We start from the raw sequence: 20,662 nt of genomic DNA, 5'->3' as shown, positions 1-20,662 counted from the left end.
TGTGTGTGTGTGTGTGTGTGTGTGTGTGTGTGTGTGTGTGTGTGTGTGTGTGTGTGTGTGTGTGTGTGTGTGTGTGTGTGTGTGTGTGTGTGTGTGTGTGTGTGTGTGTGTGTGTGTGTGTGTGCGTGTGTGTGTGTGTGTGGTTGTTTGCTTCTCTAACTGGAGGTCAAATGTCACCCATTTTCTATTCACCACTCACTGTTGCTGTAGGCATATGGCTTTAAATGTACCGCTTTTTGTCTGATACTGTGTTTGTCTGTTTTATATGTGGAGATTAAGAAGTAAAACTAGCCTGTAGTTGGATAATAACAACTACAAATTTTATTGACTTGACATGTGGCAGTTTTGTCAGTAGAACACAACAGACTGAACTCAACAAACATGACAAGCTGGTCTTTACCTGCCGAGCAGAGTGCAGGTTAATTATTATAAAATACAATATCATGCTGCAGAGCAGCTGCAGACACGTTTCTAGAAATATTTCATGTATTTCATCTTTGGACGTTAGATTTTACTGTGAAAGCAAATCTGTTGGTTTAGACCAAAGTGATACCTCGGAGAGAAGTGATCGGTAGCAGAAAGAGAAAGACTTTTTCAGATTATTATTACTAAAGTTAATGTAATTGTTTACTTCCACTTATGGCAGTGAATAATGAGATTCTTCAGTTATGATTTTGTCCACTTAGTACCTGAAACCTCCTTTAAAATGCAGGCTATGTTTGTTTAAGTTACACAGGTCACATCAGGTTAGAGGTGGGCGGTTCGTTGATGGATCAAGTCAGAGAAAAGCAGCAGTGTGGGACAGGAAATCAACTGATATCTAAACAAAAATAAAAGCAGAATGTTTCCACTTTTCATGATAAAAAAAAAATATCACCACAAAAGTCACCAGAAACCTTAAATTGTTGTATATATGTTATGAAATTGCATTTAATAAATCTAATTTTCAGTGGAAAATATCTCAAAATATCCTAAAATACCACAATGTGAATATTAAAAATAGGCTATATTTACATGCATGCTTTTTTTAAATTTACTTTTTAAATATAATTGTATTCTATTTTAATTTATTATATTTGCATATTTTATTGTGTTATTCTGATGTATTTCAAAAAATAAGCATGCCTTGCCTTAATAGCTTGAAGTAGTGTATTGTTTTGTGTGGTCCAGGTATATATATCCTGGGTAGCTTCATTTCTTTGTGCATATTCAGATCAAACAACCTGAGAAGTAAAATCCATTCTTTGCATGAAATGCTTAAAGCTAATAGAAATATTTGACATGGGGTCAAAAGAAAAATGCAATATTCAAAGTAACAACTGCCTTCAGACATATCATATAGTAGTGTATAAATGCAAATGAGTAAAAATGTAAATAAATGTCACTAAAAAGGTAATACTAAGGCAAAGTACCACTTCAATGTTTAAGTAAATGAGTGTACTTCTGCATAGTTCTACAACGGAGTATTAGGGCCACATTGAGGAAAAACTAAATCTGAGATTTCGAGAATAAAGACATAATATTACGGAGATAAAGTCGTAATATTACGAGAATAAAGTCATAACTTTACAAGAAAAAAGTCGTAAAATTACGAGAATAAAGTCATAAATTTAGGAGAAAAAAAGTCGTAATATTACAAGAATAAAGTCGTAACTTTACGAGAAAAAAAGTCGTAATATTAGGAAAAGATATTAACAGCAACCAACAAAGCGGGCGGGAGGACAATGCAGTTTCTTGCACAATCTTTTGAAGATCCTGATTCTTATGATAATGTGGGGCTGATGTGCCAAAAGATGAAGTTACTTGGTTATTTGTGAAACCTAAACTAAAGTATAAAATCACACGGTGCTCCACGTTCCTCATTTTCACACTATTTCCCCTCTAAAATAACACGTAAAACTTATGACTTTTTTCTCGTAAAATTACTACTTTATTCTCGTAATATTGCAACTTTTTTGTCGTAAAGTTATGACTTTATTCTCGTAATAATACAAAGTTACGACTTTATTCTCGTAATTTTATGACTGTTTTTCTCGTAGATTTATGACTTTATTCTCATAATATTACGACTTTTATTCTCTTAAAACGTATGACTTTATTCTCGTAATAATACAACTTTTTTCTCGTAAAATTCCGACTTTAGACTCATAATTTTACAACTTTTTTTGTTGTAAATTTATGACTTTATTCTCGTAATTTTATAACTTTATTCTCTTATTTAACAACTTTTTTCTCATGAATTTATGACTTTATTCTCGTAATTTTACGACTTTTTTCTTGTAAAGTTATGACTTTATTCTCGTAATTTTACGACTTTTTTCTTGTAAAGTTATGACTTTATTCTCGTAATTTTACAACTTTTTTTCTCGTAAATGTATGACTTTATTCCCGAAATCTCAGATTTATTTTCTCAATGTGGCCCTAATACTGGCCCTAATAGTTCAGTATTGGTGACCTGATTTTAAAGCCTCGATTGGTTTATTTTGACAGTCTTGATGGGCGGAAATCCTGTAGTTGCAGACTGACTTCATCTTTCCTGTTGACAGATCAGAGTCGTCTCTTGCACTGGATAGATGTCTGCAGACAAAGAAGAAGGGGATATTCTGTGCTTCTTTATCAACGGGAAAAAGGTACGTTTAGCATCAAGTGAAGTCTTAAACAGTTGATCTTGTCTCAGCTGGTTTCAGCTGTCAGACAGGAGTTGTTTTTGTTCTCTATCGTCCGACACAGATGTCTGTTTGAAAGCTGCAACTAATAAGAGTTTTACTTTAGAACAATAGACTCCAACTGTGCACCAGTTTGTGCATCAGACCTGTAACAGTACTTGAACAGCTACAACTGTGCACCAGTTTGTGCATCAGACCTGTAACAGTACTTGAACAGCTACAACTGTGCACCAGTTTATGCGTCACACCTCTGACAGTACCTGAACAGCTACAACTGTGCACCAGTTTGTGCATCAGACCTGTAACAGTACATATATATATATATTTTAAATCATACCGAACCATGTTGTCATATTTAAGTGATTTCATAAGCTATAACTTTAGATCTGGGAGGAGATTGTGACAAAGAAATGCCTTCCTGTCCTCAAATGACTCCAGCTCAGAGGAAAAAATGTGGGAAGAAGATTCAACATGACATAGTACGAAGGAGTATAGGGTCACATTGAGGGGAAAAAAATATGATTATATAATATTATATATAATATTACGAGAATAAAGGCATAACTTTACGAGAAAAAAGTCGTAATATTACGAGAATAAGCCTTGAATTAATTAGAATTAAATATGTTTTGGGAAATAAATATGGGGGGAAATGCAAAGGGAAAATCGTTCATCAATAAATAAATAAATACGTAAATAAATACATACATTTAAAGATACATATAAAATAATAAAACAATTTTGCAAATATTAATAAATAGATAAAAAATGAATGCAAAAATAAATTTAAAATGTAATAAAGATAAATACATAAATAAATCAAAGGAAAAATTAAACAGAAGAGTAAATAAATAAAGAAGCAAATTAAAACAGAAATATCAATTTATGTCGCATTTTTTTCAATTAATTAATTGCTACATATTTATTTTTAATATGATTTTTGCTTCATTTAATGACATATTTATTTATCGAGTCATTTATTTATTTATTCATTTATTTTTTATGTTCGCAGTTTCCGTCCTCCATATTAAAAAACACTAACGAGCGTGGAAAGAATCTAATTTTCACTTCATGAAAGTACTAACCCAACGGAGGTAGAGGAAAGTCATGAAATGTTTCTCTTTCTGTTAAAACAGGTAACGGAGAACCATGCGGACCCTGAAACCATGCTGTTGTCCTTTCTCAGAGAGAAACGTATCCTTAAGATCAGCTTCAAATCCACCGTCACAAATGTTGTTTCATGATTGAATTTGATGTCGATGTGAGCGCCACCTACAGGTTTCAACACCCCCTGGTTACTTCCTTGACTGTGACGTCAGTGAGGTTAACTGGAACCAAGTATGGCTGCGGTGGCGGAGGATGCGGGGCGTGCACGGTCATGTTGTCACGCCTCCAACCGGCCACCAAAACCATCATGTATCCTTTATGATAAACCACATGACCCTACTGCTTGTATGTAGATGCTCCGATACCATTTTTTCCTTCCCAATACCGATTCCGATACTAGCGTAATTAAAGAAAAAAGTTAATAAAATAGTTATTGTTGGATTTTCCCATGTGAAATCATGCCAAATGGCTCACATTTTCCTTGCTCTGACTACCATTACAGTTACACTCTCCACTAGTTCTTTTTCGCTGCTCTAAATCAGTAGTTGCCAGTGGCAGCCATGATACATCCCAGGAGACAGTTCTTTGAGCACAGTCAAAGAGTATTGAGGCAAAGAGATGAAACTCCAGTGTTTTTTTAACAACAGCTGCTGCCGCCATTTTGGACTGAAAACGTTTATTATATTTATTATATTTTATTGTGCAACACAGGGTATTTCGGTAGAATATGACAATAGAAATAATGTTGTTTTACTTTTGTACGGCACTTTGTAGGCCGACGTTTTACTGCCGTCCGGTAGACGCTTTCAGTCCAAAATGGCGGAAGCGTGGCTCTGCTGCTGGGCGCTGATGTTGCAATGGAACGAACAACTAACTTTCACTTCTTGGCAATATAGGTTCTTTGGCATAGTGAAGGCTACCGTTTTGGAGCAGCGTAGAAGAATTGATTTCCGGTTAAACAAGTTTTTTTTTCTGGGTTATTAAATGATGGTATCGGATCGGTGCATAGACTGGCATACTCACGATACACACATTTTTGGTAGTATCGGACGCATTTCCGATACTGGTATTGGTATCGGAACAACACTACAAAATTCTTCTACTAGTGTTTCTGATTAAAGCTGCAGCCAAACTGTACCATATCGAAGGAGTCTGCTAAACTCCCACCAATGTCAGTATTTGTTACAGCTGGGTGCAACATAGACCGGAAAATCAGTTTATTCAGCCATGAACATGGTTGGATGAATTCCAAAATACCAAACACTGTCGCAATTTTATGAACTAAATCAGATTTTTAGAAAACGAGGGAGTTTGAATGTAATCTGTTTCTCTGCATAAGTGGTTTGGACATCCACAGATAAGAGTTAACAGGATTTCTGTGGTGGCTGATGGTAATTTCCATTCCTGAAAGTAACTGTAGCAGTACCACCAGTAGCACAGTCACAGTAAAAGTAGTAGTAGTAGTAGTAGTATAATCAAGGAGGACAGAAGTACACTGAAATGTTTTCTGCAGGATATAAAGTGTCAGATCCATCAGCACAGTTTCCCCTCACCGTACCATCAGACATTACTCAGCCAGCGCCTGCCTCCTGCCGATCTGCCAGCTTCACGGAGCCGCCGTCACCACAGTGGAGGGCGTCGGCAGCACCAAGACCAGGATCCATCCTGTGCAGGTCAGTAGAGAGCATCTCCTTTGTTTTCACCTGTTCTCACTGAATCCAGCTCAAATGTTTAAAAATGTTGTTTTCTTGAAGAGATTACTGACAGCAGCTGACACTATTTCATAGATTGTATTTTTTTTTAAGTGGAGTTGTATGAGGTACTTATCTATAGTCAGTGTATTACCTACAGTAACGCTCCCAGTTTGGAGAAACAGACAGGAGTACCAGCACGGGAGCATAGCAATGTCCCAGACTCTATTGACAAAAACAGTAATTTGACCTCGTAGAACACGGGAGATGCTGATCTACCGCTGCCTCGATCGGTTAGTTTGTTTGTGCTATTGTGTGTCTTAAAGGGTTAGTTCAGATTCAACAAAGTTAAACAAACTACAAACAAACTAACCGATCAAGGCAGCAGTAGACCAGCAACTCCCGTGTGCTGCAAGGTAAAATTACAGTTTTTGTCAAAGGAGTCTAGATATAAAGGGTTGTCTGACAGCAAGGTAAAGTGGTGAAAATATTGTAAATATAACATACACTTGAACTTATATAGATTTTTTTTAAGTAGCTAAAAATCAGTTTTTCTGCTGCCCCCGTCCACAGCAGCACATCGCTCTGCTCCTGTGCTGGTACTCCTGTCTGTTTCTCCAAATCTCTAAACTGTGGATGCTGTGTTTGCAGGAGCGAATAGCGAAGGCTCATGGCTCCCAGTGTGGCTTCTGCACTCCAGGGATGGTGATGTCCATGTACACCCTGCTGAGGAACAAGCCTCAGCCCACCATGGAGGACATCACACTGGCTCTAGCTGGTTTGTTTTTTTCTGAAATCTATTATATCTATCTGCGATATGGTTCCGAGATACGTAAAAACGAGAAGTAAGAAATGTCTATGTGAAAAAAGATGAATGTGCACTTTTTTTCTGTTGTCAAATCAAATCAAATCAAATCAAATCAAATCAAATCAAATCAGGGCAGGGTTGTGTTGTGCTTTTTTGTGTTTTAATTTCAATTCAACGTATTTTTATACAGCGTCAAATCATAACAGAAGTTATCTCGAGACGCTTTTTATATAGAGCAGATCTAGACCGTACTCTATAGTTTAGAGACCCAAAGAGAGATCCCACCAAGAGCATCACATTGGAATGCGCTGTGGACAATGTGCATGTAACACAAATTATTTGCAATGCAGCAGTGCCTTATTCCAGTCATAGTTCACTTATTCATATGCATGTGAACACAGCGATTATTAACTGAGTCTTGCACGTTGTCCTTACACACAGTTTCACAAATCTGATTTGCACCGAGTCCTCTCCTCATTGTGTGTTGTTGCTTTTCAGGTAATCTGTGTCGGTGTACTGGATATCGCCCCATCGTTGACGGCTGCAAGACCTTCTGTCAGGTACACAATCAATATAAGTTAAATAATTCATGAATAATCAACGATAAGATTTGTTTACGACCGACTATAACTTAGTCTGTTCGTAGAACTGGTTGTTGTCACAATGCATGAGCTTCAGATCGTTGTGAGACTGAGACTCTTTGTGAGCATGACCATGTGGTAATGCAATCGATCTTTCGGAGGTTGCGCTGGGCTCAGTTTTAAAGCTAGAGTGAAGGCATCATACTGGCCTCATGTGAAACTAGAAAACCAAAGGAATCCATTGGTCAAAGTTAACGTGATAATAACGTGTTAACACAAATTCATTTTTAATGCCACTAATTTCTTTGTCGCATTAACGCAACTTGCGATTTTTAGGTTGTAGCGGACTCAGTTTAAAGCTACTTTTAAAGAAGATACTAGCATCATATGAAACTATAAAACCTGATGAATCCATTGGAACCAACCACGTCATACTAGCTTGTCGAGAAGGAGGACAGTACAGTCTGACAGGACAGTCCACCCCGAGAACAGGGGGCCCCGTCCCTCCCTGCAGGGCTGTGCAGTGTGCGCACTGCAGCCGAGGAACAGCGCTCGGCGATGGCCAGCCAAGCCCACCTGTTGAGAAGTGTAATTATGAATCTGTGGCAGGACAAATTAGACAATGGCAATGACAAATACAACAGAAAAGGCCTCAACAGTGCTGAATCCTTTTGGTCCGATGATTAAAAAAATAATGATAATTGCTGCAATCAATCCCAACAGGAAGCCAAGTGCTGCCAAGCCAATGGAGCTGGAGACTGTTGCCTCAACGGAGAGGAAAAGACTGATGCACAAGAGCATGTGAGCATTATTTTTCCTTTTTCTAAAGTCATTGTTTTGCTTTTGTGTATTGTTGTCCTTTGTCTTCTCTTTAACCTTTTCTATCTTATGACTTCTTCTTTTCCTCTGCTCTTATTAACCTTATCTTTCCTCTCTGTGCCTTTCTTCCCTTATCTTTTGTTGTCATCTAAGAGACAGATATCCGCCACACCCTCTTCAGACATTTTGAGATTTCACCTTTTATTTCACTTCACACAGCATTCCTATAATCATGCCATGGTCAGTCTCATTTCAATGCTTGTTTTCCACCTCTTCATCCACTCATAATGTGCTCCAGGAAAAGCCACAGTTGTTTGACAAAGAAGAATTTCTTCCACTGGACCCAACACAGGAGCTCATCTTCCCCCCTGAACTGATTGTAAGTCAAGATGTTGTTTCATGCCACAAGAAGTTAATATTTTACACCCTCGGAACACTTTATCAACTCACATGGTGTCATTTGAGGTCTTGTGTATCAGCTGGCTCACTGCCAAAGCTCTCTAAGCTGCTAGTATTGACATTGTTTATTGTTCAAAGTGAATTATGTAAACGAACTGCGCTGAATTCTGATTATACTCATGTTGCATGAGTATCTGCTGATGAATTATCGATGCTAAAAAGTTCTTTTAATAGTAATTGCAATATTAAAATGTCACTTTCTCCACAGCTGATGGCAGAAACAGCGAACCCAAAGACACTCACCTTTCATGGGGAGAGGATGAGCTGGGTGTCCCCCACCTCCCTGGAGGAGCTGGTCCAGCTCAAAGCCAGAAACCCTCAAGCTCCGCTGGTCATGGGAAACACCAACATAGGTCAGCGGTAAAGCTCTTACAGAGAAACAGGCCAGAGTCACTTCATTAACTAGTACAATACATTTATAGGAAATAATTTGGTGCCATTGATTCGACGACAACTTACAACTCAAATGTTTCATGATTTTCACAGTGGCAATTGTGAAAAGAGGTGTTCTTAAAGAGGCCGTTATCATGAGGGAAGGTTTTGGAAGATGCCTCTGGCTTTTTTTTTTATTATTTTCATTGTATGGCTTATGTCAATAATCAGGTTTAATTCCAAACTAGAAAAGGGTGATTTCCGTTTTCACAGAAGGGTGACAAAACAAACCTTTAAACAAAAGTCTTGAGTCTTTTTAAAAACTCTCAGGGTTTTTTTTAGGTCCTCAGTTGACGAAATGCCTTTGTAGACTGGATCTTGTGTGGTAAACAGGGTTGTCAATCGATTCAAATATTTAATCGTGATTAATCGCATGAATGTCCATAGTTAATCGCAAATTAATCACATTTTTTTGCTAATGTACCTTAAAGGGAGATTCGTCAAGTATTTAATACTTTTATCAACATGGGAGTGGACAAATATGCTGCTTTATGCAAATGCATGTATATATTTATTTATTATTGGAAATCAATTAACAACACAACAATGACATTTATTGTCGTTTGAAAATGGCCAGTTTTTCCTCACCAAAATTGAGTGTAAGTTTAGAGCGTTATTTAGCCTCCTTTGCTAGTATGACATGAGAAAGAAATTGACAAAGAAATGAATGACATTAAAATGATAACTTTGACAGCTCGAGTGGTGAAATAATGTGTTGATATACTGCAGATATATTATTATCCTAGTTGTCCCAGTTTAACTAAACTCTGGTCTGCTTTGTGTTGAAGGTCCAGAAATAAAGTTCAAAGGCATCCTGCATCCGCTGATAATATCTCCAACCAGGGTTCTGGAGCTGTTTGAGGTCACTCAGACACCACAGGGTGGGTAATACAAAACATTTCCGGTTGTCATTGACAACCAGGTATTTTTAAAACAAGGATGGAGGTTCATGAAACTCAGCAGACTAGTAGGAAAAGAAAAGTACAGCACCAAAGTTGCAGCTTTGTTGGTTAAAAAACTGACTCTTCTGCAGGTGTTTGGGTGGGCGCGGGCTGCAGTCTTACTGAGGTTCGGTCTCTTTTGGAGAAGCTAGTTCCTCAGTTTCCGGAGGAGAAGACCGAACTGTTCAGAGCCCTGAGCCAACAGCTGGGGAACTTGGGAAGCCAGCAGATCCGTAACGTGGCCGTAAGTACACTTAACTAATATATATTAAATCAAAGATGCTTGACACAAGATGTTTGAAATATCAGTCCATAGATTTACAGGAATTTAGATGAAGTCCTACAAAAAAATCATTTGAATGTGTGTTTATTCTTGCTTTTGCATATTTAGTCTCTTGGGGGCAACATCATGAGTGCGTACCCAAACTCAGACCTGAACCCTGTTTTGGCTGCAGGGAACTGCAAAGTGAGCGTGATTTCAAACAGTAAGTTGCTGTTGAGACTGTAGAAAAACGCAGATTCATGCCAGAGGTGTTGACTCTTTTTCACTCGTGATTAACAAGCGGTTCTGTCTAAATCTGTCAGGAGGAAGACGCGAGGTTCCTCTGAATCAAGACTTCTTTGTGAGCTTTGGAAAAACCATCCTGAGGCCAGAAGAGATTGTTGTTTCTGTCTTCATTCCCTTCTCCAGAAAGGTACCAGTATTCTTTCTGAGAGTACTCTCCTTTACACTTTATTATGGTCTTTACTTTTAGTCCCAGGAACTACTTCTCAAGGATCTAAAAGGTTTCTTCAACCCACTAAAGACTTGCGTAGATTATGCAAATGAGTCTGCTGACGTATGAAAAAGCCACATGACATGTGACGAGGGCTGCTGGTGGTCACCGCAGTAAACACACTCTGCAGCCTGCAGCTCAGTGTGCCCGCCTGTTTCATCTAAAAAAACACATTAGAAAAAAATAAACGACAGCGCCCATGATATTTACTGCTGCATATTGTATATTCACTGATGCACTTTGGATGTAATGAATGAAATGCAGAGGAGGAGAATGAAACTAAAGTTCCTGTGGTGGAATCGAGGCTTTATTCCACATGCACACACACGTATTCTTCCCCAGCTTCTTATTTTTATTCCAAACAAAGCAAAATACACCATTTCCTGTGTGGCGTGCATTTGTTTAGACCAGCTGATGAAATGTAAAACATTTCTTTTGGTGAAACCACATTGTCTGTCCTGCAGGGGGAGTTTGTTCGAGCTTTCCGCCAGGCTCCGAGGAAGGAGAGCTCCTTCTCCACAGTGACGACCGGGATGAGAGTGTTTTTCTCAGAGGGCTCCAGGGTGGTTCAGGATGTCAGTATTTACTACGGAGGAATGGGACCGACCACTGTTAATGCCACCAAAACATGCGCAGCTATCATCACAAGGTCGGAACCATGTTCCTTCCTCCTCACCAACCTCTTCTGTCCCTTCTTTTCTTTCCTTTTTTGGCCATTTGCTCTTGTCCTGTTTGATGTTTCTTCTGTCCACTTGTTCTCTAACTCTTGGTAAACTGAAAACAGAAAGCATCATGATTTTCAGTAAAGACAAAAATAAAAGAAACCATGCATGACCCGAGAGAGTGTTTCCTTCAGGCCTTGGGATGATGAGACCCTCAGCCGGGCCTATGACGTCCTCCTGGATGAGTTTGTCCTCCCTCCGTCGGCTCCTGGAGGAAAAGTGGAGTTTCGTCGCTCTGTGACTCTCAGCTTCCTCTTCAAATTCAACCTGGAGCTCCTGCAGAAACTTATAGAAATGGTAGGACAGGGGAATGATAACAAACATTGCATTGTTTTATTTGCCTCAAATGTAAATTTTCACCTGACACCTAATGCGATGTAACATGGTAGATCCTGCAAGATATTTATACCAGACTTACAAAGAGTTTCTTTGTCCAGAATGTGATTAGAGATGAGCTTCCTGAGAAGATCCAAACTTTACCCAGAGAGATCCAACCCAGCCTGCAGGAGTTCCAGGTCAGAAAATATCATTTTCACACTGTAAAATACTTCAAAACTCTTTCATACTTAGCAGTAAACTAGACTGTGATTCCTTTCGCCCACCCCCACGTACAGTAAATATACCTTACTGCTTCCTCTTCAGCATGTGTCAAAGGACCAGAGCGACCAGGACCCAGTGGGGCGTCCCATCATGCATCGCTCTGCCATCAGCCAGGCCACAGGTGAAGCTGTGTACTGTGACGACATCCCCAGAACAGACGGGGAGCTCTTCCTGGCTCTGGTCACCAGCTCTCGAGCACACGCTAAGATCACGTAAGGAGAAGGGAGGATGATCTCTGACTTTAAAGCGTATGGTTTTACGACACTTCTCATTTTAAATGTTTCTGTTATCCAACAGAGGGCTGGATGTGAGCGAGGCTCTGCAGCTTCCTGGTGTTGTCGATGTCATCACAGCCAAAGATATTCCTGGCCAGAAAGTTCGCACAATGAGTGGTTATGATGAGGAGCTGTTTGCAGAGACCGAGGTAGAGTATGAGTGTGTGCACATCTCTTTTTTAATGGGGTGTGTGTGTGTACAGTACATGTATAAAGAACAGCTCTGAACTGGCTTTTTAAGTCAACTAGAGTTCCAAAAGGAAGGAGGAATATATAATAAAATGTACATTTTGCATTAATGCACTAAATAAATTAGTGGCGTTAATTTAAATTTGCGTTAACGCGTTAACTTTGACAGCCCTAGTTTAAACTTTCTAGAATTGGAGCTGAATAATATGGAGAATATGATAAGAGTATATGTTACTAATATAGAAAAAAATATGTTACAAGGCTCACCTTGTTTATTATCTACAGTATAATTGTCTCCCTTGCTGTTTTTCTGCAGGTGAGCTGCGTCGGTCAGATGTTATGTGCGGTGGTCGCTGATACGAGGGCGCACGCCAGACGAGGAGCAGCAGCCGTGAAGGTCGGCTACGAAGACCTGCCTGACCCGGTTTTTACCCAAGAGGTCTGTGGATCCAGCTGTTACTGTCATCAAACAAATCCAACACAAGACGCTGTTGTTCTGTGCATCAAATGTGGTTTTGTGCATCATTTTAACCTGACATATTTATTAACTTTAATTATTTGCAGCAGACGAGGAATGTGCTTTAAAAGTTTGAACCTGTAGAGAGCAGTGCAGCACTACATTTCTGCTCTTTCTCTTCAGTGTGGATTCACTCTTTAAATACCCTCTTGCTTTACTATACACACTTCTTTCGGGTAAAAGGCGCATGAGTTTACATGATGGCTTGTTATTGTGTTTGTTGTTTCTCACTGTGACAGGAAGCTATTGAAAAGTCGTCTTTCTTTGAGCCTCGGAGGAGGATTGAGAGAGGAAATGCGGCTGAAGCCTTTGAAAGTGTTGATCAGGTTCATGAAGGTAAAAGTGTTTTAGTAGAACGACATGTATGTACTGAAAATAATGACAGGAAGTGTTTTTACCTCTTAATTGTTACCACAGGAGAGTTTCGAATGGGTGGCCAGGAGCATTTCTACATGGAGACCCAGAGCATGCTGGTTGTTCCTGTTGGTGAAGAGATGGAGTTCAACGCTTACGTCTCCACTCAGGCGCTGACAATAATTCAGGTTCACAGATATTTTGATTAGCTCTGTAAATGTGTTCTTTCTTTTTCAATTATTTGATAAAAAGAGAGACTGGTACTTACTAGTTGGTAATGTATTCATCATTTTTTAGACTGATTATTATAAAATGTCGCTAAAAGAGAATTCAGAGGTTGTTTGCTTTGTCTCAATTTCCTGACTGCAGGACGCAATAGCGGAGACGTTGGGCATCCCGTCCAACAGAGTCACCTGTCACGTCAAAAGGATAGGTGGAGCTTTCGGCGGAAAGGTCGTTAAAACTGCGATACTGGCTTCTATTACCTCTTTGGCTGCATGGAAGTAAGGCCCTGTTCACAACTGGCATTAACATGCGTCTTGGGTGATCCGATCAGAATCAGACAGCTCTAAGTACGTCAGTTCACGCCTGGCATTAGAATAGGTCTTCCACATGAATGACCACTTGCGATAGGATCTCACTCACCCACTCTATATGCAAATAAACATGTACATCATTTCCGTTTGCAAAGACCAAATGTGTTGTTGTTTTTAACCGAAAGTAGGCAGCGATGCACTTCCTGTGCCTTGTCTGCTGAGATAAAAACAACACAGACTGGGTCTATATTCCAGGCAAACCAAATCGCACAAGATTTTTGAAATCACAGAAATGAATGAAATGCTGAAATATAAGCCAACTGTATATTTAAAAAAAAGTTGTCTGACACCCCTTAAAATCGAAAAGGCCTTGCGGCCCCCTGTGAAGCTTTGGCGACCCGTAGTGGGGGGGTTGGGAACCAGTGAACTAGAGAAAAATGAGAGACGCGGCTTTGATGACGTATTTTCCTGTTACGTCCTTTTCGGGGATGCATCAGGACGCTAAAGCATTTACACTACAAAAGATATGTGGTCAAATACATCCCAGACCAATGCGGCAAGTGGTTTGAGTGATCGGATCACAATGCGTCTCGGTGGTCATGTCCACTTGTGATCCGATTATCCACGACGCATTTTAAAATCAAATTGAATTTGCTTCATGACTCAACAACAACAACAAACTGGATCAGAAATTTCTTTTCAATTTCAGAAATCTTCAGTGAATACAGAAAACATTAACACTAAACAAAAGTGTGTATTCAACTAATCAAAGAAAGGCTGGAAAGGTCTTGAATTCTTCTTTTTCTTTATTATAATTGTTTCTGTTCAGGACCAGTCGTGCAGTCCGCTGTGTCCTGGAGCGAGGAGAGGACATGTTGATCACAGGAGGACGTCACCCTATCCTGGCAAAATACAAAGTACAACAACACACTCAAAACAAATGTTTAAATCCGACTTTGGGGTTCGAGGCTCCCCAAGGGGTCCCAAGATAAATCTGACAGCTTATAACATTATTCAAGTGATGGAAAGATGTTAAGAAATCCTGATTGTTGTTTGTTTCAGGTGGGTTTCATGAATGATGGAAGGATCATGGCTGCAGATATCCAGTACTACACCAATGCTGGCAATGCTGTCGATGAATCTATTCTGGTTGGTCAAAGCTTGTTTATTAAGTTATAAAGAGAAAAAAATGCATCATGTAATCATAATTTTCTTCCTCTTGCAGGTAGTAGAAAAAATCCTGCTTCACTTTGACAACGCCTACAACATCCCCAACCTGAGAGGCCATGCTGCCGCCTGCAAGACCAACCTGCCCTCCAACACGGCCTTCAGGGGCTTCGGCGTGCCCCAGAGCATCGTGGTCGTGGAGAACATGATCAACGACGTGGCCATGCTGCTGGGACGCCCTGCAGACCAGGTCATATTCCACGCCATACGCTTGATGTTATTCATCCTGTGAAAGTGTGTATGATAAAAAAATATGTACAATTTCCCAAAAACTAGAGGTAGCGGACAGACACTGGTCAATATCTTTCTTTTAACAGAAGACCAGTAACAGCACAGAATTACTGATTGCAAATTCTTTGTCAGATTCGGGAGATCAACATGTACAAGGGGCCGTCAGTCACCCACTACAAGTTTGAGTTCAGCCCTGAGAACATGCTGCGCTGCTGGGAGGAATGTAAGGTCAAATCTGACTACAGCGCCCGCCGCAGAGCTGCCGACCAGTTTAACCAGCAGAACCGCTGGAAGAAGAGGGGGATGTCCATCATCCCCATTAAATACGGGATCGCATTTGCAGAGGGCTTCTTAAATCAGGTCTGTGGGATTCAGTTCGGTCTTTCTCAACTTTTTGTGTCATGCACTGTTATGGTTTTTGTGGTTGTTACGATATTTTCCCACCTATACTGACTTCAGTATGTCAGCAATGTACTGCTGTGGACAGGAGCAGCAGCAAAACAGATTATAGACACCTAAAAAAATCAGTATTAGTTTAAGTGTACGCTATATTTAGAATATTTTCACCGGTTTACCTCGCTTGTTTTTGTCAAGGGAGTCTTGTGGATTTGAAGAGAGCATAGATAACGCCTTTAGTTCCCCGTCAGAAAGGGCTGTCTGATGGCAAGATAAAGCGGTGAAAATATTTTAAATATAGCGTACACTATCCCTTTAATGTTATAGTCTATTGCTGCTCAAACAAAAAAGGTCACAAATTTCCACAGATACTGAAATAAGCTTTATCTTTTCTCTCTGTTCATCATCTGCTTTTTTTAATTGACTGCGATGGTGATTGTGTGCTTGCAGGCTGCAGCTCTGGTCCACATCTATAAAGACGGCTCTGTTCTGGTCTCTCATGGTGGGACAGAGATGGGTCAGGGACTCCACACTAAAATCCAACAGGTACTGTGACAAAGCAGCAAGTCACCACTGGCCTCCACACTACATCACAGACTCTTAAACCTACTTAATCTGTAAATTAAATCCCTCACCTTTTATTTGGGTATGTCTGTAAAGGTACTCGTGGGTACCCATAGAACCCATTTACATTCACATATCTGTAGGTCAGAGGTCAAGGGACCCCTTTGAAAATGGTCATGGCAGTTTTTCCTCGCCAAAATTTAGCGCAAGTTTTGATCATTATTTATCCTCCTTGCTGACAAGCTAGTATGACATGGTTGGTACCGATGGATTCGTCAGTTTTTCCTAGTTTCATATGATACCAGTACCTTCATTCTAGTTTTAAAACTAGGCCCACTACAACCTCCGAAAGATCGTCGGTAAGAGGTTAATTAAAAATCGCAATTTGCGTTAATCAAATTAATGGCGTTAAAACAAACTTGCGTTAACATGTTATTATCACGTTAACTTTGACAGCCCTAGTCTAAATGTATCACAAGAAAAAAATACATTTGTTTTAATTTAGACATTTAGTTTAGTGACATTCCTTCACAGGTTTTCTGGATAAAATTCAAATGCGATTTGAAACGAAAATAAAGAAGATAGCTGGTGCTATCGTTTCAGCTCCGGGTTTGTTTCCTGTTTGCTCTAATAGGTGGCGAGTCGGGAGCTTCATATCCTGCCCTCTAAGATCTACATCAGTGAAACCAGCACCAACACTGTTCCCAACACCTGCCCCTCTGCTGCCTCCTTCGGGACTGACGCCAACGGCATGGCGGTCAAGGTAAAGTCCACTTCCTGCATTTTCTGTTGGTTCTTGTTAAGCAACAATAAGCCATTCTGTATCACCACTGTGTAGTATTATATAATAATTAAGTGTTTCTTTCATTCAGAATGCCTGCCAGACTTTGTTCCAGCGACTGGAGCCAATCAGGCAGAAGGACCCCAAGGGATCATGGGAGAGTTGGGTATGATTTGATAAGAAGGGAAAACATGAATTATCTGGGATTGCTGTGGGAAACTTGGGAATTTACAGCCTTTTAATGAAAATATCTCTTTAATTTGTACTCAGGTCAACGCAGCATTTTTTGAGAAAATCAGTTTATCCGCCACTGGATTCTACAGGTACAACAGAAACCAACTTAGTCTGATTTAATGTGTTTATTTACTGTGACAGTAACAGCTTCCTGTGTGTCCTCAGAGGTCCAGACCTTTACATGGACTGGGACAAGATGGAGGGGCAGCCCTACGCCTACTTTACGTACGGAGTGTGTTGCTGTGAGGTGGAGCTGGACTCCCTCACAGGAGACTACAGGGTCAGAACTGAACCGCTTCAGATTCATCAGATCGTAACAGGGAGTGGCATCCTCAGAATTTGAAAGAACTTTATTGGTTTTGTCTTGTAGACGGTGAGGACAGACATTGTGGTTGACATCGGTAGAAGTCTGAACCCCTCAATGGACATCGGCCAGGTGAGTGACCTGTGTGTTTCATTAAAGGGAATGTAAGAATCAGAAATGTCTCGTTAACAGAGACACCCGTGGCCGTTAAGTCGTCAGTCAGTGTCCTGTTGCTCGCGCTTGTGCTCGCACTACGTACACACACGAGACTGAACGTGGCATACCGTTAGCAACCGTAGCAGCTGAAACCACACATCACTATATATTTCACATGCTTGGCAGTAAGCTTCCCAAATGAAGGTCCCTCCATGAATCGATGTTGATCTTAGTGTGAACTTTTCCTGCTTCAGCCTCCCGACCGTGGTCAGAAGACACAGGGGAGACACCGTAGTTTTGGTCTCCTGGGCCGGAGACGATAACGTTACTCGCTCCGGAGTTAACCCCCGTCACTCCACTTCCACTGTACATTCATTTGATATTTTCAGAGCTAAACTAACTCTCTTCTGCTCCGCTGCTGGCTCGTTTTCTCACATACTCGCAGCCGCTCTCTCTGTCTTGCTTCACCACTTACTTCCCACGTGCACACACACTCTTCGCACTCGCTCTGTTATTCTCCCACAACACAAGTTTTCCTCCGACGTCGGTCACATTCCTGTTTTGCAAAACGGGCTTCACTACATATAACTTTGGGGGGGGTTTGTGCTTCCGTGGAGTTTGTGTTGGAGTCTGAGTTGTGATGGGGGCTGGTCGTTTGTTGGCGCACAGGCACACAGGTCTGGGTTCTTAACATAAAAAGCAGTCTACAGGCCGATAGAGGAAACCAATAAAATCAAGGAAGGTCTCATTTTTAGGTTAGGCTACAACCTGTTCACACATTGGCATAAAAAAACGATTTATACATGTAAAACATTACATACAGTCCCTTTTAAGTTTCTAGGTAGATACTCTGTTTTGGTAATACCTCGCTACAACAGAACTCCTGCAGCGAGCATCGTCCTCCTGCCTCCCCCACATACCACAGTTTCACAAATGTTACACACTGTCTCCTTTAAAAGCTCATCTAAATGATAAGTTGTACCGTCTCCGAGCACTGTTCTACTTTTCACCTCCATCTATCTTCCTTTCCTTTCTCCTCCCTTCCTTTCTTCTCTCCTCCCTCCTTCTCTCAGATTGAAGGAGCATTCATGCAGGGTTTGGGTCTCTACACTCTGGAGGAGTTGAAGTTTTCCCCGTCTGGGCTCCTGTACACTCGAGGTCCGTCTCAGTACAAGATCCCTGCGGTCTGCGACGTGCCGCTTCGTTTCAACGTTTATCTGCTGTCAGACTCCTTCAACCCCCACGCCATCTACTCCTCAAAGGTCAGAGGTCGTCATGTACATATGTACACCTACATTTTCTTTATTATTTGTTACTTTCTTTGTTTCTGTCTCAGTCTCCCTTGTTTTATGTAACAAGTAATGTTCTGGATTATTTGGCTCTGCAGGGTATTGGAGAGCCGGTCGTCTTCCTGGGCAGTTCAGTGTTCTTCGCCATCAAAGACGCGGTGGCTGCAGCCCGCTCAGAGTCCGGTTTAGTCGGCCCGTTTTCCCTGGACAGCCCTGCGACACCAGAGAGGGCCTGTCTGGCTTGTGCCTCCCCGTTCACTCAGAAGGTAAAAAATACTGGTGTTCTTACACAGTAAATATAGTGGTTGGTATTTACCCTGTATCAGCACCATTCACTGTGGATTTTGCCAACAGTTGACATTTCTATTTACTTTTTTTTTTATTTGTTTCTTGTTTTATTTTGTTCCCAGATTCCAGCCAGCAAACCGGGATCTTTCAAACCGTGGGCCTTAAACATCTGAAACTAAATCTGTGTTTTTTTTGTTTTCTTGTTTGATCAAACTAAGCTTAAGCTAAACTGACTGTGATGAACTAAAGCTAAACTGACTGTGATGAGCTAAAGCTAAACTGACTGATTGTAACTGCCAATAATGAAGTAATACAGTAGAGCTGCACTATTATGAACAAAATTATAATTTTGATCAATATTGAGATCACGATTATTCATTGATTTCTTGCACTTTCATATTTAAATAAACAGAGCACTGCTTTCACTTCCATGTTGTGCTACAGTCCTGCTAATCTACAACTCTTTGCATCAAAATAAGACTTAACAAGTAAAAACAAAACAAGTATAATATACAGTATATTACTCTTCTACTCTGGACTGCAGCCACAACACTCAGTAAGTTTAGGCTGTGGCTGTAGTGTGCGCTCGCAGCAGCATGACGGCTCCCCAAAAGTGAAGCCGACACATTTCCATCGCCCTTTGGTGGCTGGCTGTTAGTTCAGGAAGCGCTTGATTTGAAATGCAGCAGAGTTTTCTGTGAGCGGAGTACTGATTTTAAAAGTATATATCGCTGTCGATCATGTTTATTAAATTGTGGGAAGCCAAAATCGTGATTAAAATCAGATTAATTGTGCAGTCCTATAATACAGTTATACTCTATAAACTGTCTTTACGTGGACATTTTTACAAACAAATGAAACTTTTGACTGAATTATATTGCACATGCTCTTATCCTACAGTATCACTAAATCAATAAAAGAAGAATACATTAAATAAACCCAGTGTTTCCTCTATACTCATTCAGTAGCAGTACACTACCACAGAACCACAAAGAACTGAAGTGTCACAGTACAGCCACACCAGGCATAATTGTTTCTGAATTAACGCAGATTTGTCTTCTTGTGATGAGCATTTATTTTTATTTTTTTAAAGTTATTTTTTTGGGGGCATTTTCCATTTTTATTGAGAGGACAGTGGATAGAGTCTTGAAAGGGGGGAGAGAGAGAGTGGATGCAGAAAGGGCCACAGGCCGGATTCGAACCCGGGCCGCCGCGGTCAGGACCAAGCCTTAATACATGGACGCCCGCTCTACCAACTGAGCTAACCCAGGCGCCCGTGATGAGCATTTTTGACCAAAAGGATGCCTTTTCTATAAATTTAGTGCAGACAGTGTGCAGGAATTTGTGACATTCTTTTCCATGACTTGACACCATGAACTACTGGCCTTGCTTTGTACACCAAACTAAATAAAAAATTGAGGAGATTCAATTGTGCTTTATGCAGCTTTGTATTGGCAGGTTTTCTTTTCTTCTAGCTGATAAATCAATCAGTTCCAGTTCCTTCTGTAAGAGCAACTATATGCAGCAGCTCATCACCTAGATCAGGGGTCATCAACCTGCGGCTCCTGAGCCACGTGCGGCTCTTTAGCTCCTCTACGGTGGCTCCCTGTGGATTTTTAAAAATGGAAATGAATAGCTGTTTTTTGTTTACATTTTAATTTTTATTTATCATTGTTGTAGGTCTATGGTACGACGGTACGACGGAGTATTAGGGCCACA

General features: G+C 40.5%; 1 protein-coding gene across 1 annotated transcript; it reads left to right on the top strand.

The window, feature by feature from the left end:
* Window positions 1-2,500: 2,500 nt before the first annotated feature.
* aox6 (aldehyde oxidase 6) lies at window positions 2,501-20,384 on the top strand. The gene is made up of 36 exons (XM_074627603.1): window positions 2,501-2,630; window positions 3,803-3,860; window positions 3,986-4,082; window positions 5,338-5,446; window positions 6,116-6,242; window positions 6,771-6,832; window positions 7,577-7,654; window positions 7,971-8,051; window positions 8,340-8,484; window positions 9,352-9,444; window positions 9,597-9,748; window positions 9,896-9,989; window positions 10,090-10,199; window positions 10,745-10,929; window positions 11,137-11,299; window positions 11,440-11,517; window positions 11,645-11,814; window positions 11,900-12,026; window positions 12,383-12,505; window positions 12,823-12,919; window positions 13,001-13,125; window positions 13,307-13,440; window positions 14,303-14,390; window positions 14,536-14,622; window positions 14,699-14,890; window positions 15,064-15,291; window positions 15,778-15,873; window positions 16,526-16,654; window positions 16,764-16,838; window positions 16,943-16,995; window positions 17,072-17,186; window positions 17,277-17,342; window positions 18,440-18,628; window positions 18,754-18,921; window positions 19,066-20,005; window positions 20,214-20,384. The coding sequence occupies exons 1-35, from the start codon at window positions 2,574-2,576 to the stop codon at window positions 19,114-19,116; spliced, it is 4,002 nt and encodes a 1,333-aa protein (XP_074483704.1). The 5' UTR covers window positions 2,501-2,573; the 3' UTR covers window positions 19,117-20,005; window positions 20,214-20,384.
* The last annotated feature ends 278 nt before the right edge of the window (window positions 20,385-20,662 follow it).

Source organism: Sebastes fasciatus, chromosome 24 (assembly GCF_043250625.1).
Source record: "Sebastes fasciatus isolate fSebFas1 chromosome 24, fSebFas1.pri, whole genome shotgun sequence".
NCBI lineage: Eukaryota > Metazoa > Chordata > Actinopteri > Perciformes > Sebastidae > Sebastes > Sebastes fasciatus.
Note: the sequence above shows the minus strand (reverse complement) of the source record. Positions and strands in the feature narration are given on the sequence as shown.

Excerpts from the sequence above, each read along its gene's own strand:
- aox6 (XM_074627603.1), top strand. The coding sequence starts at position 2,574 with ATGTCTGCAGACAAAGAAGAAGGGGATATTCTGTGCTTCTTTATCAAC. Across the intron at positions 5,447-6,115 it reads CCAGGATCCATCCTGTGCAG|GAGCGAATAGCGAAGGCTCA; the intron begins GTCAGTAGAGAG and ends CTGTGTTTGCAG. Across the intron at positions 8,485-9,351 it reads CATGGGAAACACCAACATAG|GTCCAGAAATAAAGTTCAAA; the intron begins GTCAGCGGTAAA and ends TTTGTGTTGAAG.